At 39.7% G+C, this 18,992-nt stretch overlaps 2 protein-coding genes across 3 annotated transcripts in view; one reads left to right on the top strand and one right to left on the bottom strand.

Moving 5' to 3' along the window:
- Window positions 1-25: 25 nt before the first annotated feature.
- On the top strand, window positions 26-2,110 carry ubl5 (ubiquitin like 5). Of its 2 annotated transcripts, none has more exons than XM_027152973.2 (5): window positions 26-147; window positions 1,307-1,377; window positions 1,508-1,591; window positions 1,740-1,777; window positions 2,000-2,110. In XM_027152973.2, the coding sequence occupies exons 2-5, from the start codon at window positions 1,322-1,324 to the stop codon at window positions 2,041-2,043; spliced, it is 222 nt and encodes a 73-aa protein (XP_027008774.1). In that variant the 5' UTR covers window positions 26-147; window positions 1,307-1,321; the 3' UTR covers window positions 2,044-2,110. The 2 variants fall into 2 exon arrangements, with proteins under 2 accessions (XP_027008774.1, XP_047659210.1); XM_047803254.1 differs by having other exon boundaries at window positions 97-168.
- A 1,625-nt stretch (window positions 2,111-3,735) lies between these two features.
- Window positions 3,736-18,992, bottom strand: part of LOC113646616 (proto-oncogene vav-like) — a 28,149-nt gene continuing 12,892 nt past the window's right edge. The window contains exons 15-29 of the mRNA XM_047803202.1: window positions 16,726-16,811; window positions 14,091-14,226; window positions 13,744-13,853; window positions 13,537-13,638; window positions 13,227-13,321; window positions 13,122-13,138; window positions 12,872-12,905; window positions 12,336-12,472; window positions 9,950-10,015; window positions 9,295-9,326; window positions 8,946-9,056; window positions 8,647-8,734; window positions 5,709-5,847; window positions 4,722-4,873; window positions 3,736-4,368 (exon numbers count right to left, since the gene is read on the bottom strand). Coding sequence (XP_047659158.1) covers window positions 4,315-4,368; window positions 4,722-4,873; window positions 5,709-5,847; window positions 8,647-8,734; window positions 8,946-9,056; window positions 9,295-9,326; window positions 9,950-10,015; window positions 12,336-12,472; window positions 12,872-12,905; window positions 13,122-13,138; window positions 13,227-13,321; window positions 13,537-13,638; window positions 13,744-13,853; window positions 14,091-14,226; window positions 16,726-16,811 — 1,359 coding nt within the window. The 3' untranslated portion in view covers window positions 3,736-4,314. The remainder of the gene's footprint in view (window positions 4,369-4,721; window positions 4,874-5,708; window positions 5,848-8,646; window positions 8,735-8,945; window positions 9,057-9,294; window positions 9,327-9,949; window positions 10,016-12,335; window positions 12,473-12,871; window positions 12,906-13,121; window positions 13,139-13,226; window positions 13,322-13,536; window positions 13,639-13,743; window positions 13,854-14,090; window positions 14,227-16,725; window positions 16,812-18,992) is intronic.

Here is an 18,992-nt window from a genome sequence, read left to right as displayed (position 1 = left end):
ATAAGATTAGTCCCGCCGTTTACCGTCGGTATCTGTCATCCGATTGGCCCGTTTCGAACGTCAGTCTGCGTTTCCTGAGATGTGATTGGTTTAAATATCGAAGTCGTTTTCTTTACATTGCTGCTTTACTGCAAAGCGTCTCGGAACGTGAGTGTGTTTATTTGATCGGTAATTATTGTGTTTTTGGTGAAAAGTCTCAGCTTTTCTGTTCTGTATAAACGTCTAATCGTGTTTAAACGTGTTGAATAGTGAGTGAAAGGTTCCAGAGTGACGTGTAACACCGTTCTAGAACTGACACTAATATTAATGCTGATACATTTATATTTACACAAAGAAGAAATCAGAGTTTATTATTAAATACCTCAAAGCAGTGTTTATCTGCCTGTGTGTGTGTGTGTGTGTGTGTGTGTGTGTGAGAGAGAGAGACCGAGAGTGTGTGTGTGTGTGTGTGTGTGTGTGTGTGTGTGTGTGTGTGTGTGTGTGTGTGTGAGAGAGAGAGAGAGAGACCGAGAGTGTGTGTGTGTGTGTGTGTGTGTGTGTGTGTGTGTGTGAGAGAGAGAGAGAGAGAGACCGAGAGTGTGTGTGTGTGTGTGTGTGTGTGTGTGTGTGTGAGAGAGAGAGAGAGAGAGACCGAGAGTGTGTGTGTGTGTGTGTGTGTGTGTGTGTGTGTGTGTGAGAGAGAGAGAGAGAGAGAGAGAGAGAGAGAGAGAGAGAGACAGAGAGTGTGTGTGTGTGTGTGTGTGTGAGTGAGAGAGAGAGAGAGAGACCGAGAGTGTGTGTGTGTGTGTGTGTGTGTGTGTGTGTGTGTGTGTGTGAGTGAGAGAGTGAGTGAGTGTGTTTGTGTTTGTGTTTGTGTTTGTTTGTTTGTGTGTGTGTGAGAGAGAGAGAGAGAGAGTGTGTATATGCGTGTGTGTATGTGTCTGTAAGAGAGAGAGTGTGTATATGCGTGCGTGTGTGTGTGTGTGTGTGTGTGTGAGAGAGAGAGAGAGTGTGTATATGCGTGTGTGTGTGTGTGTGTGTGTGTGTGTGTGTGTGTGTGTGTGTGTGTGTGTGCTGTTACAGTAATCACTGATGACACAGTTGATTATGTTGTATAAAACACGTCCCTCATGTTTTGTATTGAACAACAGATGATTATTTTCTGTCTGTTGGTAATGAAATGTAACGTCCTGTGACTCGGGTCCTGTTGTCACTTATGGCACTTATAAGGTGTTTCTGTCAGCAGTCTCTCTGTATGCAGTCTATTCTCTCCACAGTATGGTGTATTATATTATATTGTGTGTGTGTGTGTGTGTGTGTGTAACAGGACAACGCTGTAGAGATGATTGAGGTTGTATGTAACGATCGACTGGGCAAAAAAGTCCGAGTCAAATGCAAGTATCCTTTAAAGTGTAACGGTTATAATAAATGTCATTTAGCTGGGATGTGCATCCTAACTAACGATCAGTGGGAACTGAAGTGTGTGTGTGTGTGTGTGTGTGTGTGAGCCTTAACCGTGTGTGTACAGTTCTGAAGACACTATCGGGGATCTGAAGAAGCTAATCGCTGCTCAGACAGGAACCAGATGGGACAAAATCGTCTTGAAGAAATGGTGAGAAACACAGACATCATTAACTGCTTATTTATGTAGTTTCTGTCATCAGCCAATCGTGTCGCTGCAGTGCAGAGTGTAATACGTTATAACTGTTCTTATTCATGGCCTTAATGACCCCGTGTTTATCTGTTGCCCTATTTTACAGGTACACTATATTTAAGGACCACGTGTCACTTGGTGACTGTATCCTTTTACACACAAAGATCTGGAAGGTTCAGTAATGTTAGTGGTGTTTCGTATGAACACAGATCTGACCTGTGATCAGTGCGTGACGGGTCTATAAGGTGGAAATGTGCTGATGTTAATCTTACTGTGATTGGTCCGTGATCGATGATGTCATCAGATAAATCTGTGTTAATGTCAGTTTCCATTATTTATGTTTTATTTCTTGACGGTGAAAATCAGATGAGATCCATGATGGGATGAACCTGGAGCTGTATTACCAGTAGAGACTGGAGTGTGTGCGCGTGCACACACACACACACACACACACACACACAGACACACACACACAGAGAATACAGCCAGGACCGCAGACACACACACACACACAGACACACACACAGAGAATACAGCCAGGCCCGCACACACACAGAATACAGCCAGGACCGCTTACACTCTCTCTCTCACTCTCACTCACACACAGAATACAGCCAGAACCGCTCACACACACACACAGAATACAGCCAGGACCGCTTTCTCACTCACTCACGCACTCGCACTCGCACTCGCACTCGCACTCGCACTCGCACTCACACACACACACACACACACACACAGAATACAGTCAGGACCGCTTACACTCTCTCTCTCTCTCTCACTCTCACTCACACACAGAATACAGCCAGGACCGCTCACACACAGACACACACACACACACACATGCACACACACACACACAGAATACAGCCAGGACCGCTTTCTCACTCACACACTCGCACTCACACACACACACACACACACACACAATACAGCCAGGACCGCGCACACACACACACACACTTTAACCCATTATATAGGTGAATGTGAGTAATGTGTGTGAGAACTTCAGCATGTTTTAGAGCAGAAAATATCAGTTATTAAATACATTTGAATTGTTCTGTTTTTTTGTTATTTGGAAATAAAAACAATATTGATATGAAATGACTGATTAATTATAGTAACTTCATACAAACTGAAACCTGAATTTAATGAGAGACTGCTAATGGGGTGTGTGTGTGAGAGAGTGTGTGTGTGTGTGTGAGAGAGTGTGTGTGTGAGAGAGAGTGTGTGTGTGTGTGAGAGAGAGTGTGTGTGTGTGTGTGTGAGAGAGAGTGTGAGAGTGAGTGTGTGGGGGTGTGTGTGTGTGTGAGAGAGAGAGAGAGAGAGATTCAGTGCTTAAGATAGATCTAAAATAAGACGTACATCCATTTTTGCAGAGAAACGAGTTTATAGTCAGAATTAATTGATCCTACAAATAGCTCACATTTAATTAACACAAACCTGATTCTTATTCTGATTACTTCTGAATACTCTTTTTAATTATTTATAAGGATTTATTTTTATATTCGATATTCTGTCTAGGAGAGTAAGTGTTCATCATCTCATTGTACACGAGTATAATGACTCAGTTTGATTCTGAGTCATGTTTCACTTTTGGATGTTTTTTTTTTTTTTTTCCCTCAACATGATGTGAGTATGATGTGTGTGACTGACATCCTGAAGCACACTGAACTTCTGTATGATCAGCAGCTGGTTCCTCTGCAGGTTTGTACATCAGATCAGCATGAGGTCTGTGGTTGTCATGTGCTCATAATGAAGAAAGATAGAGTGGGGATTATAACCAGGTCAAACACAGGTATATGTCATTAGTTTCCAGTCTCCGTTTTGTAAACAGAACAGGATGACGTCAGTGTTCAAAGTTAGAGGTGTAGATTTGTGCTGATAAAATAATCAAGGACCATGTGAGACTACATGGGATTGGAGGTTTGCTTTTTATGATGTCATCGTGTAAATGTGTGAATTCAGGTATTTATAAAGTCTTTCAGTGTGCATGTGTGTGTGTGTGCGCGCGTGCGTGTGTGTGTGTGTGTGTGTGTGTGTGTGTGTGTGTGTGTGTGTGTGTGTGTGTGTGTGATGAGAGACTGAGAGCCACGGTCACATCAGATACTAAATTAAGCTTTATGAAAAAAATGCATGTCACAAACACTATACAATCTCTTATTCTATTAACTCGTTTAAAAAAAAGCTAAACAAAAGCACACACACGAAAAAAACATTCATCCGAATAAAATCTCATAAAATTAAATCCATCACATGATACCCGCTTGCTGTGAAGTGATCAACAAATTCAGAAGTTCTTTAAATCGAGTCAGAAATGAATGACATAAAGAGTTATTTGTAAATGAACCTTTGATTCATGAACCATTTGGGAGTCAAAAACATATGATTCAGAATCATTTAATATGGAAATGAACTAGAGAATCAAAAGGAGATGATAAAAGGAAAAGAGTCACAACTATGTGAATCAATGAACACACTCAGACATGTTCAGAGAATCATTTAGTGTCTAAACGATTCATGAATCTCATTTAAGCAGATAAATTTGAAGAGTCACTTGAGGACTCGATTTTGATTATTTATGTCTTTAGACTTGTGTCACAAACACTAGCTGATTCCTCGGTATCTGGCTGTAGAGATTAGAGAGTCACTAAGTGTGCAAATGACCTAATGAGTAAAAATCAGCAGTAGTCCGAATGTTCTTCCTCTACGTAGTTTGCAGGAAACAGTCCGACCTGTGTAGACACACACACACACACATGTATAAATACACGCATAAACACACACACACATACATACATATAAATACATACATATAAATACACACACACATACATAAACACGCACACACACATAAGGACACACAAACACACGTAGACACACATAAATACACACACATACACACAAACACATACACGGACACAAATAAACACACACACACATAAACACACAAACAAACGCACACACACACACACACACACACACACAGTTGCATTTGTCAGTTATTGTTTTAATTGCTGTATGTGTTTGTGTGTGTGTGTGTGTGTGTGTGTGTGTGTGTGTGTGTGTGTGTGTGTGTGTGTATTACCCGTCCATAAACCTCTCCTTTCCACCAGCCGTTGTGTGCTTTCTTGGAGATGATCTTCACTGTGTCTCCCTCTCTGAGAGACAGCTCAGTCCGATCCCGTGCTGAGAAATCGTAGCGCACTTTAGCCGTCCCAAAATATCGCTCACTCATTCCTAAACACACACGCACACACACACACACACACACGCTGTACATCTGGGACATTTTACCACACCACCACGAGAGGGAACAGTTATGCTGGGCACATGCTATTTGCTTGTTCATTTCCTTTATGTTATCTACATAAAGCACATTAGGACTCAGTGTCTCTTTGTTCTCAGAGACCTACTCTGAGTTCACTCATGGTACATGCATTAAACTTCTCACCCTCACTAAGTGTTAATCTTTTGCACCCACGTGCTGTGAGTCAGCATTAACGACTCCTTCACAGAGTCTTAATGAAGCACTACTCGGTTCAGTACACACACAGCTTGCATGTTGTGATGATTCTTTTTCCCTCAATCAGTTCCTCTAACTGTCCATTCACACAGATCTCTGATCAGAGCATGCTGCATACGTGCCATTTCTCCTACACCACCCTGTGTACCTGAAAGCAGACCTGAGATTAAAAAGATGGAAGTCGCAGGAACGTCGCAGGCGACAGAACCGTGTCTATAGAGTGGCGAAACTAGACATTGTCAAACAGACTGTCAGCTAAAACCTGACCATTCGCTCCAGGCCACAACAGAGAGCACTCAGGAGAGTAAATCACACATGACTCACTGCCTGTGTGTTTATCATCATCTTCACTGCGCTGGATGATTCTGCAGGCTAAAGTGTTAGAAAATAAACTCATCCCACTGAAAGGTTGTGGTAAAGGTGCAGAGACTCACTGTGGCTCTCCTGCATGACTCTTTCTTCTATTTTTCATATCGGTTGCATGTGTATATAAAAGTGTGTGTGTGTGTGTGTATATGTGTGTGTGTGTGTGTGTGTACTGTATGTTACCTCTGGTAGGTGTGTGTGTGTATTGGGGTGAGTGTGATGACACACTCTGCTCTGGATTCTTGTAAGGAATCAGCAGACGAGTGTCCACATCCTTAAAACACTCCTTCAGAGAGTTCTCCTGATAATAATAAACCAGTTCCTGTTAGTGAGAGAGAGAGAGAGAGAGAGAGAGAGAGAGAGAGAGAGAGAGAGATTGATTCAAAGAGTCACTTGGTGTCTGAATTATTCAGTGAGTCATTGCTTTGTCATGAGTCTACATTAAGAGTCAAAGAGGAGAGATTCAAATGATCTAAATGACCCAGTGGATCGATGAATCTTGGATTTAATCCAGGCAGAGACAGTGATGGATTTGAAGAGTCACACAGTATCTAGAGGAATCTTTAAATTAGTTGTTGGATTAATAACAAGAGATATAAGGAGTAATTTAGTGTGTAAAAGACACGTCATTACCCATCATTTAGTATGTGACGAGTCAGCAAAGTGCCCAGTGGTTAGTCAGTGGAAACCAGAGAATAACACAGATTCTAAATGACTCAGTGACTCAGAATGAATGAGTCGAATAATTAGTTTGTGTGGAAACTTTGCATAGAAACTTATAAATAAATCATTTCTATTGGTATCAGAAACATGGAAATAGGGAAATGAGAAGCACTGATCTAAAACTCTCCATCTCACACACACACACACACACACACACACACACACACACACACACACACACACACACACACACACACACACACACACACACACACACACACACATAAATCATTCATGAAGTTAAATTGGTGCATTAAAACAGAAACAAAGAAAGAGTAGGGAAGGGAAGTAGTGTGTAGTAGTGTGTAGTAGTGTGTAGTAATGTGTAGTAATGTGTAGTAGTGTGTAGTAATGTGTAGTAGTGTGTAGTAGTGTGTAGTAGTGTGTAGTAATGTGTAGTAGTGTGTAGTAATGTGTAGTAGTGTGTAGTAGTGTGTAGTAGTGTGTAGTAGTGTGTAGTAATGTGTAGTAATGTGTAGTAGTGTGTAGTAATGTGTAGTAGTGTGTAGTAGTGTGTAGTAGTGTGTAGTAGTGTGTAGTAGTGTGTAGTAATGTGTAGTAGTGTGTAGTAGTGTGTAGTAATGTGTAGTAATGTGTAGTAGTGTGTAGTAGTGTGTAGTAGTGTGTAGTAGTGTGTATTGGTGTGTAGTAGTGTGTATTAGTGTGTTGTAGTGTGTATCAGTGTGTAGTAGTGTGTATTAGTGTGTAGTAGTGTGTATTAGTGTGTATTAGTGTGTAGTAGTGTGTATTAGTGTGTAGTAGTGTGTATTAGTGTGTAGTAGTGTGTATTAGTGTGTAGTAGTGTGTAGTAGTGTGTATTAGTGTGTAGTAGTGTGTAGTAGTGCATAGTAGTGTGTAGTAGTGTGTAGTAGTGTGTATTAGTGTGTAGTAGTGTGTAGTAGTGTGTATTAGTGTGTAGTAGTGTGTATTAGTGTGTAGTAGTGTGTAGTAGTGTGTATTAGTGTGTAGTAGTGTGTATTAGTGTGTAGTAGTGTGTATTAGTGTGTAGTAGTGTGTATTAGTGTGTAGTAGTGTGTATTAGTGTGTATTAGTGTGTAGTAGTGTGTAGTAGTGTGTATTGTGTGTAGTAGTGTGTATTAGTGTGTAGTAGTGTGTAGTAGTGTGTATTGGTGTGTAGTAGTGTGTTGTATTGTGTAGTATGTGTAGATTTTGTATTAATGTTGTTTATTGTTTAGTATTGTGCTGTTTTTTCTTATTTTTTGTCCTTCTTGTCTTTTTGTCTCCTGTTTCGTCTTTTTTTTCTTTTTCTTCCTTTTTCGTCTTTTGTCTTCCTTTTTCGTCTTTGTCTCTTTTTCTTCTTTTTTCTTCCTTTTCTTCTTTTTTCTTCTTTTTTCTTCCTTTTTCCTTCTTTTTTCTTCTTTTTTATTCCTTTTTCTTCTTTTTTCTTCTTTTTCTTCCTTTTTCTTCTTTTTTCTTACTTTTCTTCCTTTTCTTCCTTTTTCTTCTTTTTTTCGTCTTTTTTCTTCCTTTTCTTCCTTTTTCTTCTTTTTCTTCCTTTTTCGTCTTTTTCTTCCTTTTCTTCTTTTTCTTCTTTTTTCTTCCTTTTTCGTCCTTTTTCTTCTTTTTTCTTCTTTTTTCGTTCTTTTCTTCTTTTTTCTTCTTTTTCTTCCTTTTTCTTCTTTTTTCTTCTTTTTTCTTCCTTTTTCTTTCCTTTTCTTCTTTTTTCTTCTTTTTCTTCTTTTTTCTTCCTTTTCTTCCTTTTTTCTTTTTTCTTCCTTTTCTTCCTTTTTCTTCTTTTTTCTATCTTTTTACTTCTTTTTTCTTCCTTTTCTTCCTGTTTCTTCTTTTTATCATTCTTTTTTCTTCTTTTTTCTTCTTTTTTCTTCCTTTTTTCCTTCCCCCTTTTTTCTTCCTTTTCTTTCTTTTTCTTCCTTTTTCTTCGCTTTTTCTTCTTTTTTCTTTCATTTTTCTTCCTATTTCTTGCTTTTTCTTATTTTTTCTTCTTTTTTCGTCACTTTTTCCTTCCTTTTCTTCGTTTTTTCCGTCCGTTTTCTTCCTTTTTCTTCTTTTTTCTTCTTTTTCTTCCTTTTTCTGTCTTTTTCGTTCTTTTTTCTTCTTTTTCTTCCTTTTATCTTCTTTTTCGTCTTTTGTTCTTCCTTTTTCTTCTTTTTTCTTCCTTTTTCTTCATTTTTCTTCTTTTTTTCTTCTTTTTCTTCCTTTTCTTCTTTTTTCTTCTTTTTTCTTCCTTTTTCTTCTTTTTCTTCTTTTTATCTTCCTTTTTCTTCTTTTTTCTTCTTTTTTCTTCCTTTTTCTTCCTTTTCTTCTTTTTTCTTCCTTTTTCTTCCTTTTTTCGTACCTTTTTCTTCCTTTTTCTTCTTTTTTCTTCATTTTCTTCTTTTTTAGTAGTGTGTAGTAGTGTGTAGTAATGTTCACTTACGATGAGCCCTTTAAATGCTTTCTTGTCGTTGATTCTGTAGAGACCTTCAGATAGAGTGATCTTAATGTGTCGGATTTCCATATTAAACCTGAGAGACACAACGAGAGAGAAAGTGTATTTTTAGACTGTTTATATACGTAAAATAAATGTGTGTGTGTTTGTGTGTGTGTGTATGTGTGTGTGTGTGTGTGTGTGTGTGTGTGTGTGTGTGTGTGTGTGTGTGTGTGTGTGTGTGTGTGTGTGTGTGTGTGTGTGTGTGTGTGTGTGTGTGTGTGTGTGTGTGTGTGAGAGAGAGTTACTTGATGCTGATGGCAAACTCTCCTCCGTCCTTTTGGCGAATCAGGAATGTACTATCAGACCGAGGCATTAGGAGACTCTTGGCCTCAGAGCGGTCCATGTTACCAGCAAACCTGTGACACACACGCACACACACACACACACACACACACACACACACACACACACACACACACACACACACACACACACAATGCGGCTTTACCATAGTGGGGGAAATGGTTAGATTTAATAAGATTAGATGAACATATGTAACAGATAATCTGGTGTGTGTGTGTGTCTGTGTGTGTGTGTGCGTGTGTGTGTGTGTGCGTGTGTGTGTGTGTGTGTGTGTGCGTGTGTGGTTCTTACCAGTGAAATCCTGTGAGGTCAGGAGGTGTTCTCTGTGTGCAGTAAAACAACAAATGGTCAACATTATAAACTCTCCACAACTCAATGATTCAGTGATTCACTGTTTCACTCTTCAGTGAATTATTAAGAAATTTATACTGAATCCATGTTGAAATGATTCAAAGAGTCAATAAGTGTTAGCTACTGAACTAAGTGTTAAGTGTTAGCTATTGAACTAAGTGTTAAGTGTTAGCTACTGAACTAAGTGTTAAGTGTTAGCTATTGAACTAAGTGTTAAGTGTTAGCTACTGAACTAAGTGTTAAGTGTTAGCTACTGAACTAAGTGTTAAGTGTTAGCTACTGAACTAAGTGTTAAGTGTTAGCTACTGAACTAAGTGTTAAGTGTTAGCTATTGAACTAAGTGTTAAGTGTTAGCTACTGAACTAAGTGTTAAGTGTTAGCTACTGAACTAAGTGTTAAGTGTTAGCTACTGAACTAAGTGTTAAGTGTTAGCTATTGAACTAAGTGTTAAGTGTTAGCTACTGAACTAAGTGTTAAGTGTTAGCTACTGAACTAAGTGTTAAGTGTTAGCTACTGAACTAAGTGTTAAGTGTTAGCTACTGAACTAAGTGTTAAGTGTTAAGTAGCTCATTAATTTGACACTTGGTTGACTCACTGGTGAAAAGGGCTGAACTTTGCTGCAGGGGAACCAGCCGACCTCGCCGACTGTCAGATTCCTGCCCTAAAACACACACACGTACACGCATGCACGCACGCACACACACATACACACACACACATGCACGCACACACACAGACACAGATACACACACACGCACGCATGCACGCACACACAAACACACAGACACAGATACACACATGCACACACACACATGCATGCACACACACACATACACAGATACACACACGCACGCACACACACACGCACACACACACACACATACACACACAGACACACACACAGAGACACACACACATTTGTGGCATTTTCCTTTTTCTATATATTTCCTGTATCTGTAACAAAACAACTTTAATGTATAAGACATGAACTACATCTGAGTCACATCTCAGTGTGGGAACCTGATCTTTATCTGGTTTGTGGTCCTTTCAGACCACAGTTTTTCATGTACTAATGTGTCCTAAAAACTCACATCACATCCTATCATGTCTGTATAAATATCTGTTAAACTTCACTGCCAAAGTAAAGATGCTTTACAGATACACTGATTTCTTCATATTGAACTGGGGGTAAAAACTTCACACTGCACTCACAAGGCTTCAAGAGTCACTCAGTACATATTTGACTCAATGAATCAGTGACTTGATCACAAACAGATAGAACTCGATTTAAGAGATTAGAATAGCGAGAATTGTTCAGTGCACACAATGTATAACTCAGTGAATCAGTGACATCTGATGTGAGAGATTCAAAGTGTCACTTAATGTGTAATTGATTCAATAAATCACTGAATCGACCCTAATTTTCTGCTGCAGGCAGAATCACTTAATGTCAAAATGACTCAATACCCATAAGACCTTCAGATTTCCCTAGTGAAAGTTCAGAGAGTGTATGTTGTTAATGCTAATGCTAACATGAACATGATAAAATATAATCTGCATATATATTATTTATTGTCGCTAATGATAGTGAGATAGGAATCTGGAGCGGTTTAATGTTAATGCTAGTGCTAACATTATCAGTTGCTTGATAGATAGATAGATGTTTAATCCAGTTCATGAATCATGAACATTTTATATTGAGACGTATCACATTATTTGATTAATTTAGTACATTTTAAATATTTTGTTAAATAGTAAATTGCTAATAAATTCATATAAATGATTTCAGATAAATGATTTAACCGCACTGGGGATCATTTTTCTTTATAAACAGATTGTGTTGAGGAGATTATTTTTCTGGTATAAACTGGTACTGGTAGCATTGTAGCAGTGAACTATATGCGATGTATCTGAGGAGAAAACGAGATGTCCTGCAGTAACACATCACTCAGATGTCAGTGACCAGAAGAGGATGTTAAAGTGCTGAACCGCAGCTTTTTCTAGATGAACCGAAACTGAAAAGCTGACCGGTTTTACTGCTGTTCTCAGGGAAATCAGGGCTCTGTGGTGGACAAAGCAGAAGTCACTTTAAATACCCAAAACGCGAAGTAAAGCTAATCGCCGACGATGCTAACTGCTCCCGCTTCATTTATAATCCTTACAAAGAGATTTTCACTACAGTTAACCGTAAACACGCTAAAGTTCGTTTGTTCAATAATAAAAAATTCAGCATTCGTTCAACACTTCAGCAGGACAGCGGCTAGAAGTTTCTATGTATGCAATCTTGCTTGTTTTTTGTTTAAACACCGAAGGATGTTTAATCTAAGCGCTAACACAGTTCTAGCGGGCAAAGGGGGTCTTTTATTTTAAATAAAACAGTAAAATACACTTTAATTCTGGAGAAAATTCTCTCAATTATTACTAGCAACACATAGAACAGTTTAACGCACATAGCAGGCTAACACACGCAAACCTGACTGATATTTTACTAGAATCATAAGCGCTAACTGTACGTAGTCATTATTTATTTATTTATTTATTTTTCATTTAAAAAAAAAAAAACTGCAGAGAGTCAAAAAGAATCGAATATTCTGATTTGCTAAAATAAATAAAGTCTTCATCATGAGTTACTGTTTGTTATGCTATGTTAGCTCAGATATGTGAACTCTTCATGTGAACATTTGTGGTAAAATAATAAACTAGTAAGCGGAGCAGTAACTTAAAGCTATCTTAGCTATGTTGTGTCATGCTTACTTGGGAAAAATTTGAATATATTCTCACAGGTTTATTTATCATTAAGTAAAAGATTGCACCGGTGTCTGAATTCATGACTTATGTGTGGCGTCATCACCCACATAGCATCATCATGCTGATGCTTATTTCCCGATAGCAGTCGTTCTTTTCTATCTATGTTAAGATCAAGAAACTATTAACAAAAAAATAATAGTAAATAGCATGAGAAAAAAAATGTGAAGTCGCACCTCCCACCACTGAAGGTCAACGTCAGCGCGTGTCAGCTCAATGACATCACCCGCAGTGAGATGCAGCGGTTGCCCGAAAGCTACGGGGGGTGGGGGCATGCCGTAATAATCAAGACACGCCTCCATCTTAGGAAGAACTGAGAGAGAAAGCGAGAGAGGAAAAAGCTGCATGATAATAATAATAATAATAATAATAATAATAATAATGCTAACGATTATGCATAATAGCTACTTATTGCTAATGTTTGCTAGAGTGCTAATCTGTTCAAATGGAATGTGATTAGAACTGTTGATAGTCTTTATCGATAATGCTAACAGGCTAAAGCACCTGATGTCCTGAGCATTTTCAGTCCTAACGCTAGCTTGCTAGCAAAAACAATCGAACGAAACGATGTAAAATTCCAGGTAACTTTCTCCTGAAGTTTCCATAATATCTCCTGAAGTCATCTAAAATGTGATCTGTGATGTGACAGAGGTGTGAAACTGGGCGAGGGAGGGCAGGTTACAGTCGGGGCAGATGTGAGGTGTGAACTTACCGGGTTTAGTCTGTCTCTGAGATTTCGACTTGCTCTAAAGGAAGACAAAAGCGTGTTAATAAGTTTTGTTAGCCGTTTGCTTCCGCATTAATATACAGTGTGTTTGCGACATCCCATAATGCACTGTGATAGGTTTAGTCTCAGTGTGTGTGTGTGTGTGTGTGTGTGTGTGTGTGTGTGTGTGTGTGTGTGTGTGTGTGTGTGTGTGTGTGTGTGTGTGTGTGTGTGTGTGTGTGTGTGAAAAACTGACCTTTTTCACAGAGTTATCTGAAGAAGAAAAAACACACACACAAAAAGTAAGATTCTGTTTCATCCCTGATTAAATATCTACACAGACAAAAGAACATCATCAGACCTGCGTTGCGTCCACACGCTGGAACTCGTCCGAGACACTCCTTATGGGCCGCCATTTTACAGCGAGTGCAGCGGTAACCCTGGTAGAAGATTCCTCTGAAGGAGAAAGACCACAAAGATACACAATCTTCACACCTCCAGCTTCATCAGACTTCGTCTACTGCCAAATCAAAGCATGTTCTTTAGCATCTTAGCATCTATGCTTCTTGCTCACTATCAAACCACAGGAAGCTCATTTAAATCTAACAAATGAGATTTTTTCCCTAATCCCACCAACCAGACAGATTACACACATCTACTGCTCATTTTACCTCAGCAACATCTGACAGGCTTTACAGGAAGTGGTCTCCTCAAAACAGTACATCTGGAAGTCGTGGCCATTCACCGTACTGTTCTCTGGACTCATGTTGGACCTGGACGAGAACAAGGAGACGTGAGATCTGAGTATCTCACTGTGGTGTGAAGTGTTCCACAGTTTTGTTCTGTGAGATCTAGTTTATCTAAAATGTGACACTCACAGAGCCATCTCGAACTGTTCCAGCCATTTCTTCTTCAGCTCACGGGTCTTGAAGTAAAGATCATAACCACCCTGACCGTAGGAATCCATCAGCAAGAAGGTGTGTGTCCACTACACACACATACACACACACACACACAGAGGAAAGGTTGATACCAGTGAGCTGACACAAACACACACACACACACACACACTGCACACACACACACGCACACATATACATACACGCACATGCACACAAACACTGCACACATACACACACACACACGCACACACAAACACTGCACACATACACACACACACACACACACACATACACACACACACAAACACTGCACACACACACACCTTTTTGTTGTCTTTGTCTCCAGACGGTTCGTCTCTCAGTTGAAAGTGCTGCAGGTCGATGAGCTCTTTCAGCTCCATGCTCTCTCCACTGCGCTTCTTACACACCAGCAGAGCTTTATCAAACAGAAAGGCATACCTGCACACACACGGCGTCAGTCAGCACTGTGAGGCACTTTAAACCGAGCTGCAGCTTGTAACCAATGAATAATGAACTGTAGAATGGTCAGTGTGTTACTGTGGGATAAACACAGCACTGGGCTCAGCAGCCTCCAAGATAACGAACAACTCGTCAAAACAATGAGGGATTAAACAGATAAAATAAAGAGTATAAAGAGTGGTGTAGCAACAGCCTAGTGTGGTATACTGTAGCTAACCGTCGCTTAAACTGAGTCACTAAAACTGAGTCACTAAAACTGAGTCACTAAAACTGAGTCACTAAAACTGAGTCACTTAAAAAGAGTCACTAAAACTGAGTCACTTAAACAGAGTCACTTAAAAAGAGTCACTAAAACTGAGTCACTTAAACAGTCACTAAAACTGAGTCACTTAAAAAGAGTCACTAAAACGGAGTCGCTTAAACAGAGTCACTAAAACTGAGTCGCTTAAACAGAGTCACTAAAACTGAGTCACTTAAACAGAGTCACTAAAACTGAGTCGCTTAAACAGAGTCACTAAAACTGAGTCACTAAAACTGAGTCACTTAAACAGTCACTAAAACTGAGTCACTTAAACAGTCACTAAAACTGAGTCACTTAAAAAGAGTCACTAAAACTGAGTCACTTAAACAAAGTCACTAAAACTGAATCGCTTAAACAAAGTCACTAAAACTCAAAAGTCACTAAAACGAAGTAACTTAAACAGAGTCACTAAAACTCAAAAGTCGCTTAAACAAAGTCACTAAAACTGAGTCGCTTAAACAGAGTCACTAAAACTCAAAAGTCGCTTAAACAAAGTCACTAAAACTGAGTCACTTAAACAGAGTCACTAAAACTGAGTCACTTAAACAGAGTCACTAAAACTGAGTCACTTAAACAAAGTCACTAAAACTGAGTCACTTAAACAAAGTCACTAAAACTGAATCGCTTAAACAAAGTCACTAAAACTCAAAAGTCACTAAAACGAAGTAACTTAAACAAAGTCACTAAAACGGAGTCGCTTAAACAAAGTCACTAAAACAGAGTCGCTTAAACAAAGTCACTAAAACTGAGTCGCTTAAACAGAGTCACTAAAACTCAAAAGTCGCTTAAACAAAGTCACTAAAACTGAGTCACTTAAACAGAGTCACTAAAACTGAGTCGCTTAAACAGAGTCACTAAAACTGAGTCACTTAAACAGAGTCACTAAAACGGTGTCGCTTAAACAGAGTCACTAAAACGGAGTCGCTTAAACAAAGTCACTAAAACTGAGTCGCTTAAACAGAGTCACTAAAACTCAAGAGTCGCTTAAACAAAGTCACTAAAACGAAGTAACTTAGACAGAGTCACTAAAACTGAGTCACTTAAACAAAGTCACTAAAACTGAGTCGCATAAATAGAGTCACTAAAACTGAGTCGCTTAAACAGAGTCACTAAAACTGAGTCGCTTAAACAAAGTCACTAAAACTGAGTCGCTTAAACAGAGTCACTAAAACTGAGTCGCTTAAACAAAGTCACTAAAACTGAGTCGCTTAAACAGAGTCACTAAAACTGAGTCGCTTAAACAGAGTCACTAAAACTGAGTCGCTTAAACAGAGTCACTAAAACTGAGTCACTTAAACAGAGTCACTTAAACAGAGTCACTAAAACTGAGTCGCTTAAACAAAGTCACTAAAACGGAGTCGTTTTACAAAGTCACTAAAACGAAGTAACTTAAACAGAGTCACTAAAACTGAGTCACTTAAACAGAGTCACTAAAACGGAGTCGCTTAAACAAAGTCACTAAAACTGAGTCGCTTAAACAGAGTCACTAAAACTGAGTCGCTTAAACAGTCACTAAAACTGAGTCGCTTAAACAGAGTCACTAAAACTGAGTCGCTTAAACAAAGTCACTAAAACGGAGTCGCTTATACAAAGTCATTAAAAACAGAGTCGCTTAAACAGAGTCACTAAAACTGAGTCGCTTAAACAGAGTCACTAAAACTGAGTCACTTAAACAAAGTCACTAAAACTGAGTCACTTAAACAGAGTCACTAAAACTGAGTCACTTAAACAGAGTCACTAAAACTGAGTCACTAAAACTAAGTCGCTTAAACAAAGTCACTAAAACGGAGTCGCTTATACAAAGTCATTAAAAACAGAGTCATTAAACTGAGTCACTTAAACAGAGTCACTAAAACGTAGTAACTTAAACAGAGTCACTAAAACTGAGTCACTTAAACAAAGTCACTAAAACTGAGTCGCTTAAACAGAGTCACTAAAACTGAGTCGCTTAAACAGAGTCACTAAAACTGAGTCGCTTAAACAAAGTCACTAAAACGGAGTCGCTTATACAAAGTCATTAAAAACAGAGTCGCTTAAACAGAGTCACTAAAACTGAGTCGCTTAAACAGAGTCACTAAAACGTAGTAACTTAAACAGAGTCACTAAAACTGAGTCACTTAAACAGAGTCACTAAAACTGAGTCGCTTAAACAGAGTCACTAAAACTGAGTCGCTCACCTGTCTTGTTTGGATTTCTTGTCAGGATTGCAGATCTTCAGTTCCCCATCAATCTTGGGACGGCCAAAAAGTGCCAGTGACTGAGTCTGAGTCAGAAAAGCAACAGGATGAGGAGGAATGTAAGAAAGACACAGAGATGTGTGCAGAGATTTGATAGCAGACATTGTGCTTTGTTCTACTTCATTGTATCTCGACTCTGTGGTTTACTGCAAACTTTACTGCACACTTTGCAAAACTTCAGTGCATGTGAAGGGGACTTCGGGGGTCACAATCCCACCACCCTGTGCACTTGTTTTTTTATCCCTGTGCTCATACAGTGCGACACAATTATGCAGTTGTGGAGGCAAACAATGATTTTTTTCATTTGTAAATACCACCACAACTTCCTGTTCAACAGGAAACCATGCATGACTGTTTCCCTGTAACAAACAAGGAACCCTGTTATTTCCGTCTGAAGCTTTCATTCACACTCGAATAATATTCACTTCTATTTCACAGCGAGTGCGTTATATAACTCTCAGAACCGAACATCCGGGTCACGAGAAGCCTTCAAACCAGGACAGACTTTCGGACATGGAGGTGTTAAACGTAGACAGAGTAACATCTCCTGATATGATTAATAATGATGGAGCTGCATGATGGTGTAGTGGGTGTGTGTAGTGCACCACTGTGCACTCCTGTAGGGTTTAGGGTGTAGGGACAAACCGATGACGGCTGAGTGTGAAACCTACACTAATGCAGAAACCACACATTCGAGGTGTTACTGTAACCATGGAGACCAACAGCCATATTAACACCGGCTTTGTTTAGAGAAGACGAACATCGGATCATCAAGACGACACGAAATCTGCTCACGTATAATTCATAAAGGCAAAAATGAAATAAAATAGAATGCTATAATATTAATATTAATATTGGTCATCGGTTCATTTTTGTTCTTTTATCTATTTTGTGATTCATCCTGCAGCTGGTTGGAAAGTTCAATTCACAGAAGATAAAATCTAAGCTGGTGTCATCACGAATAAGTGTGTCGCAGGTGGCAGCTGCATGTCTGTGGTGGTGTTGGACTGGATCACAGTTTATTAGTATTGGTCACGTGCTGAGTTAATGCTGTATCAGCACTGAGTTTGTTGAAATAACTTTATTAAATGCTGATGAGGAATTCAATTATTTTAGGATGCTGAAAAACTCATCAAAAACATGCTGGGGGGGGGGGGGGTTATATTGTGGCACGAGAAGACAGAAACTGTCTGTGTTTGTTATAAAGAGAAAAACGAGCATCACAGTGTGATATTCTGTGTCCAGATCGAGACTGAACTACACACTTCACATGCACCAGACACACACACACACACACACACACACACACACACACACACACACACACACACACACACACACACACACACAGACACACACACACACACAGACACACACACAGACACACACACAGACACACACACAGACACACACACACACACACACACACACACAGACACACACACAGACACACACACACACACAGACACACACACAGACACAGACACACACACTCAGACACATAGACACACACAGACACACACACACAGACACACCACACAGCACACACACTCAGACACACAGACACACACAGACACACACACAGACACACACACACACACACACAGACACACACACACACACAGACACACACACACACACACACACAGACACACACACAGACACACACACACACACACACACACACACAGACACACACACACAGACACACACACACACACACACACACACAGACACACACACACAGACACACACACACACAGACACACACAGACACATACACACAGACACACACAGACACACACACACACACACACACAGACACACACAGACACACACACACACACACACACAGACACACACACACAGACACACACACACACACACAGACAGACACACACACACAGACACACACACACACACACACACACAGACACACAAACACACACACACACAGACACACACACACACACACACACACACACACACAGACACACACACACAGACACACACACACACAGACACACACACACAGACACACACACACACAGACACACACAGACACATACACACAGACACACACAGACACACACACACACACACACAGACACACACAGACACACACACACACACACACACAGACACACACACACACACACACAGACACACACACACACACACACACACAGACACACACACACACACAC

The sequence above is a fragment of the Tachysurus fulvidraco genome, chromosome 18 (genome assembly GCF_022655615.1).
Source record: "Tachysurus fulvidraco isolate hzauxx_2018 chromosome 18, HZAU_PFXX_2.0, whole genome shotgun sequence".
Taxonomy (NCBI): Eukaryota; Metazoa; Chordata; class Actinopteri; order Siluriformes; family Bagridae; genus Tachysurus; species Tachysurus fulvidraco.
Note: the sequence above shows the minus strand (reverse complement) of the source record. Positions and strands in the feature narration are given on the sequence as shown.

Bases quoted from the DNA above. Each gene is read 5' to 3' on its own strand.
- ubl5 (XM_027152973.2), top strand. From the start codon at position 1,322: ATGATTGAGGTTGTATGTAACGATCGACTGGGCAAAAAAGTCCGAGTC. The intron at 1,378-1,507 runs GTATCCTTTAAA...GTGTGTGTACAG, and splicing joins AAAGTCCGAGTCAAATGCAA to TTCTGAAGACACTATCGGGG. The intron at 1,778-1,999 runs GTATCCTTTTAC...GGTGAAAATCAG, and splicing joins CCACGTGTCACTTGGTGACT to ATGAGATCCATGATGGGATG.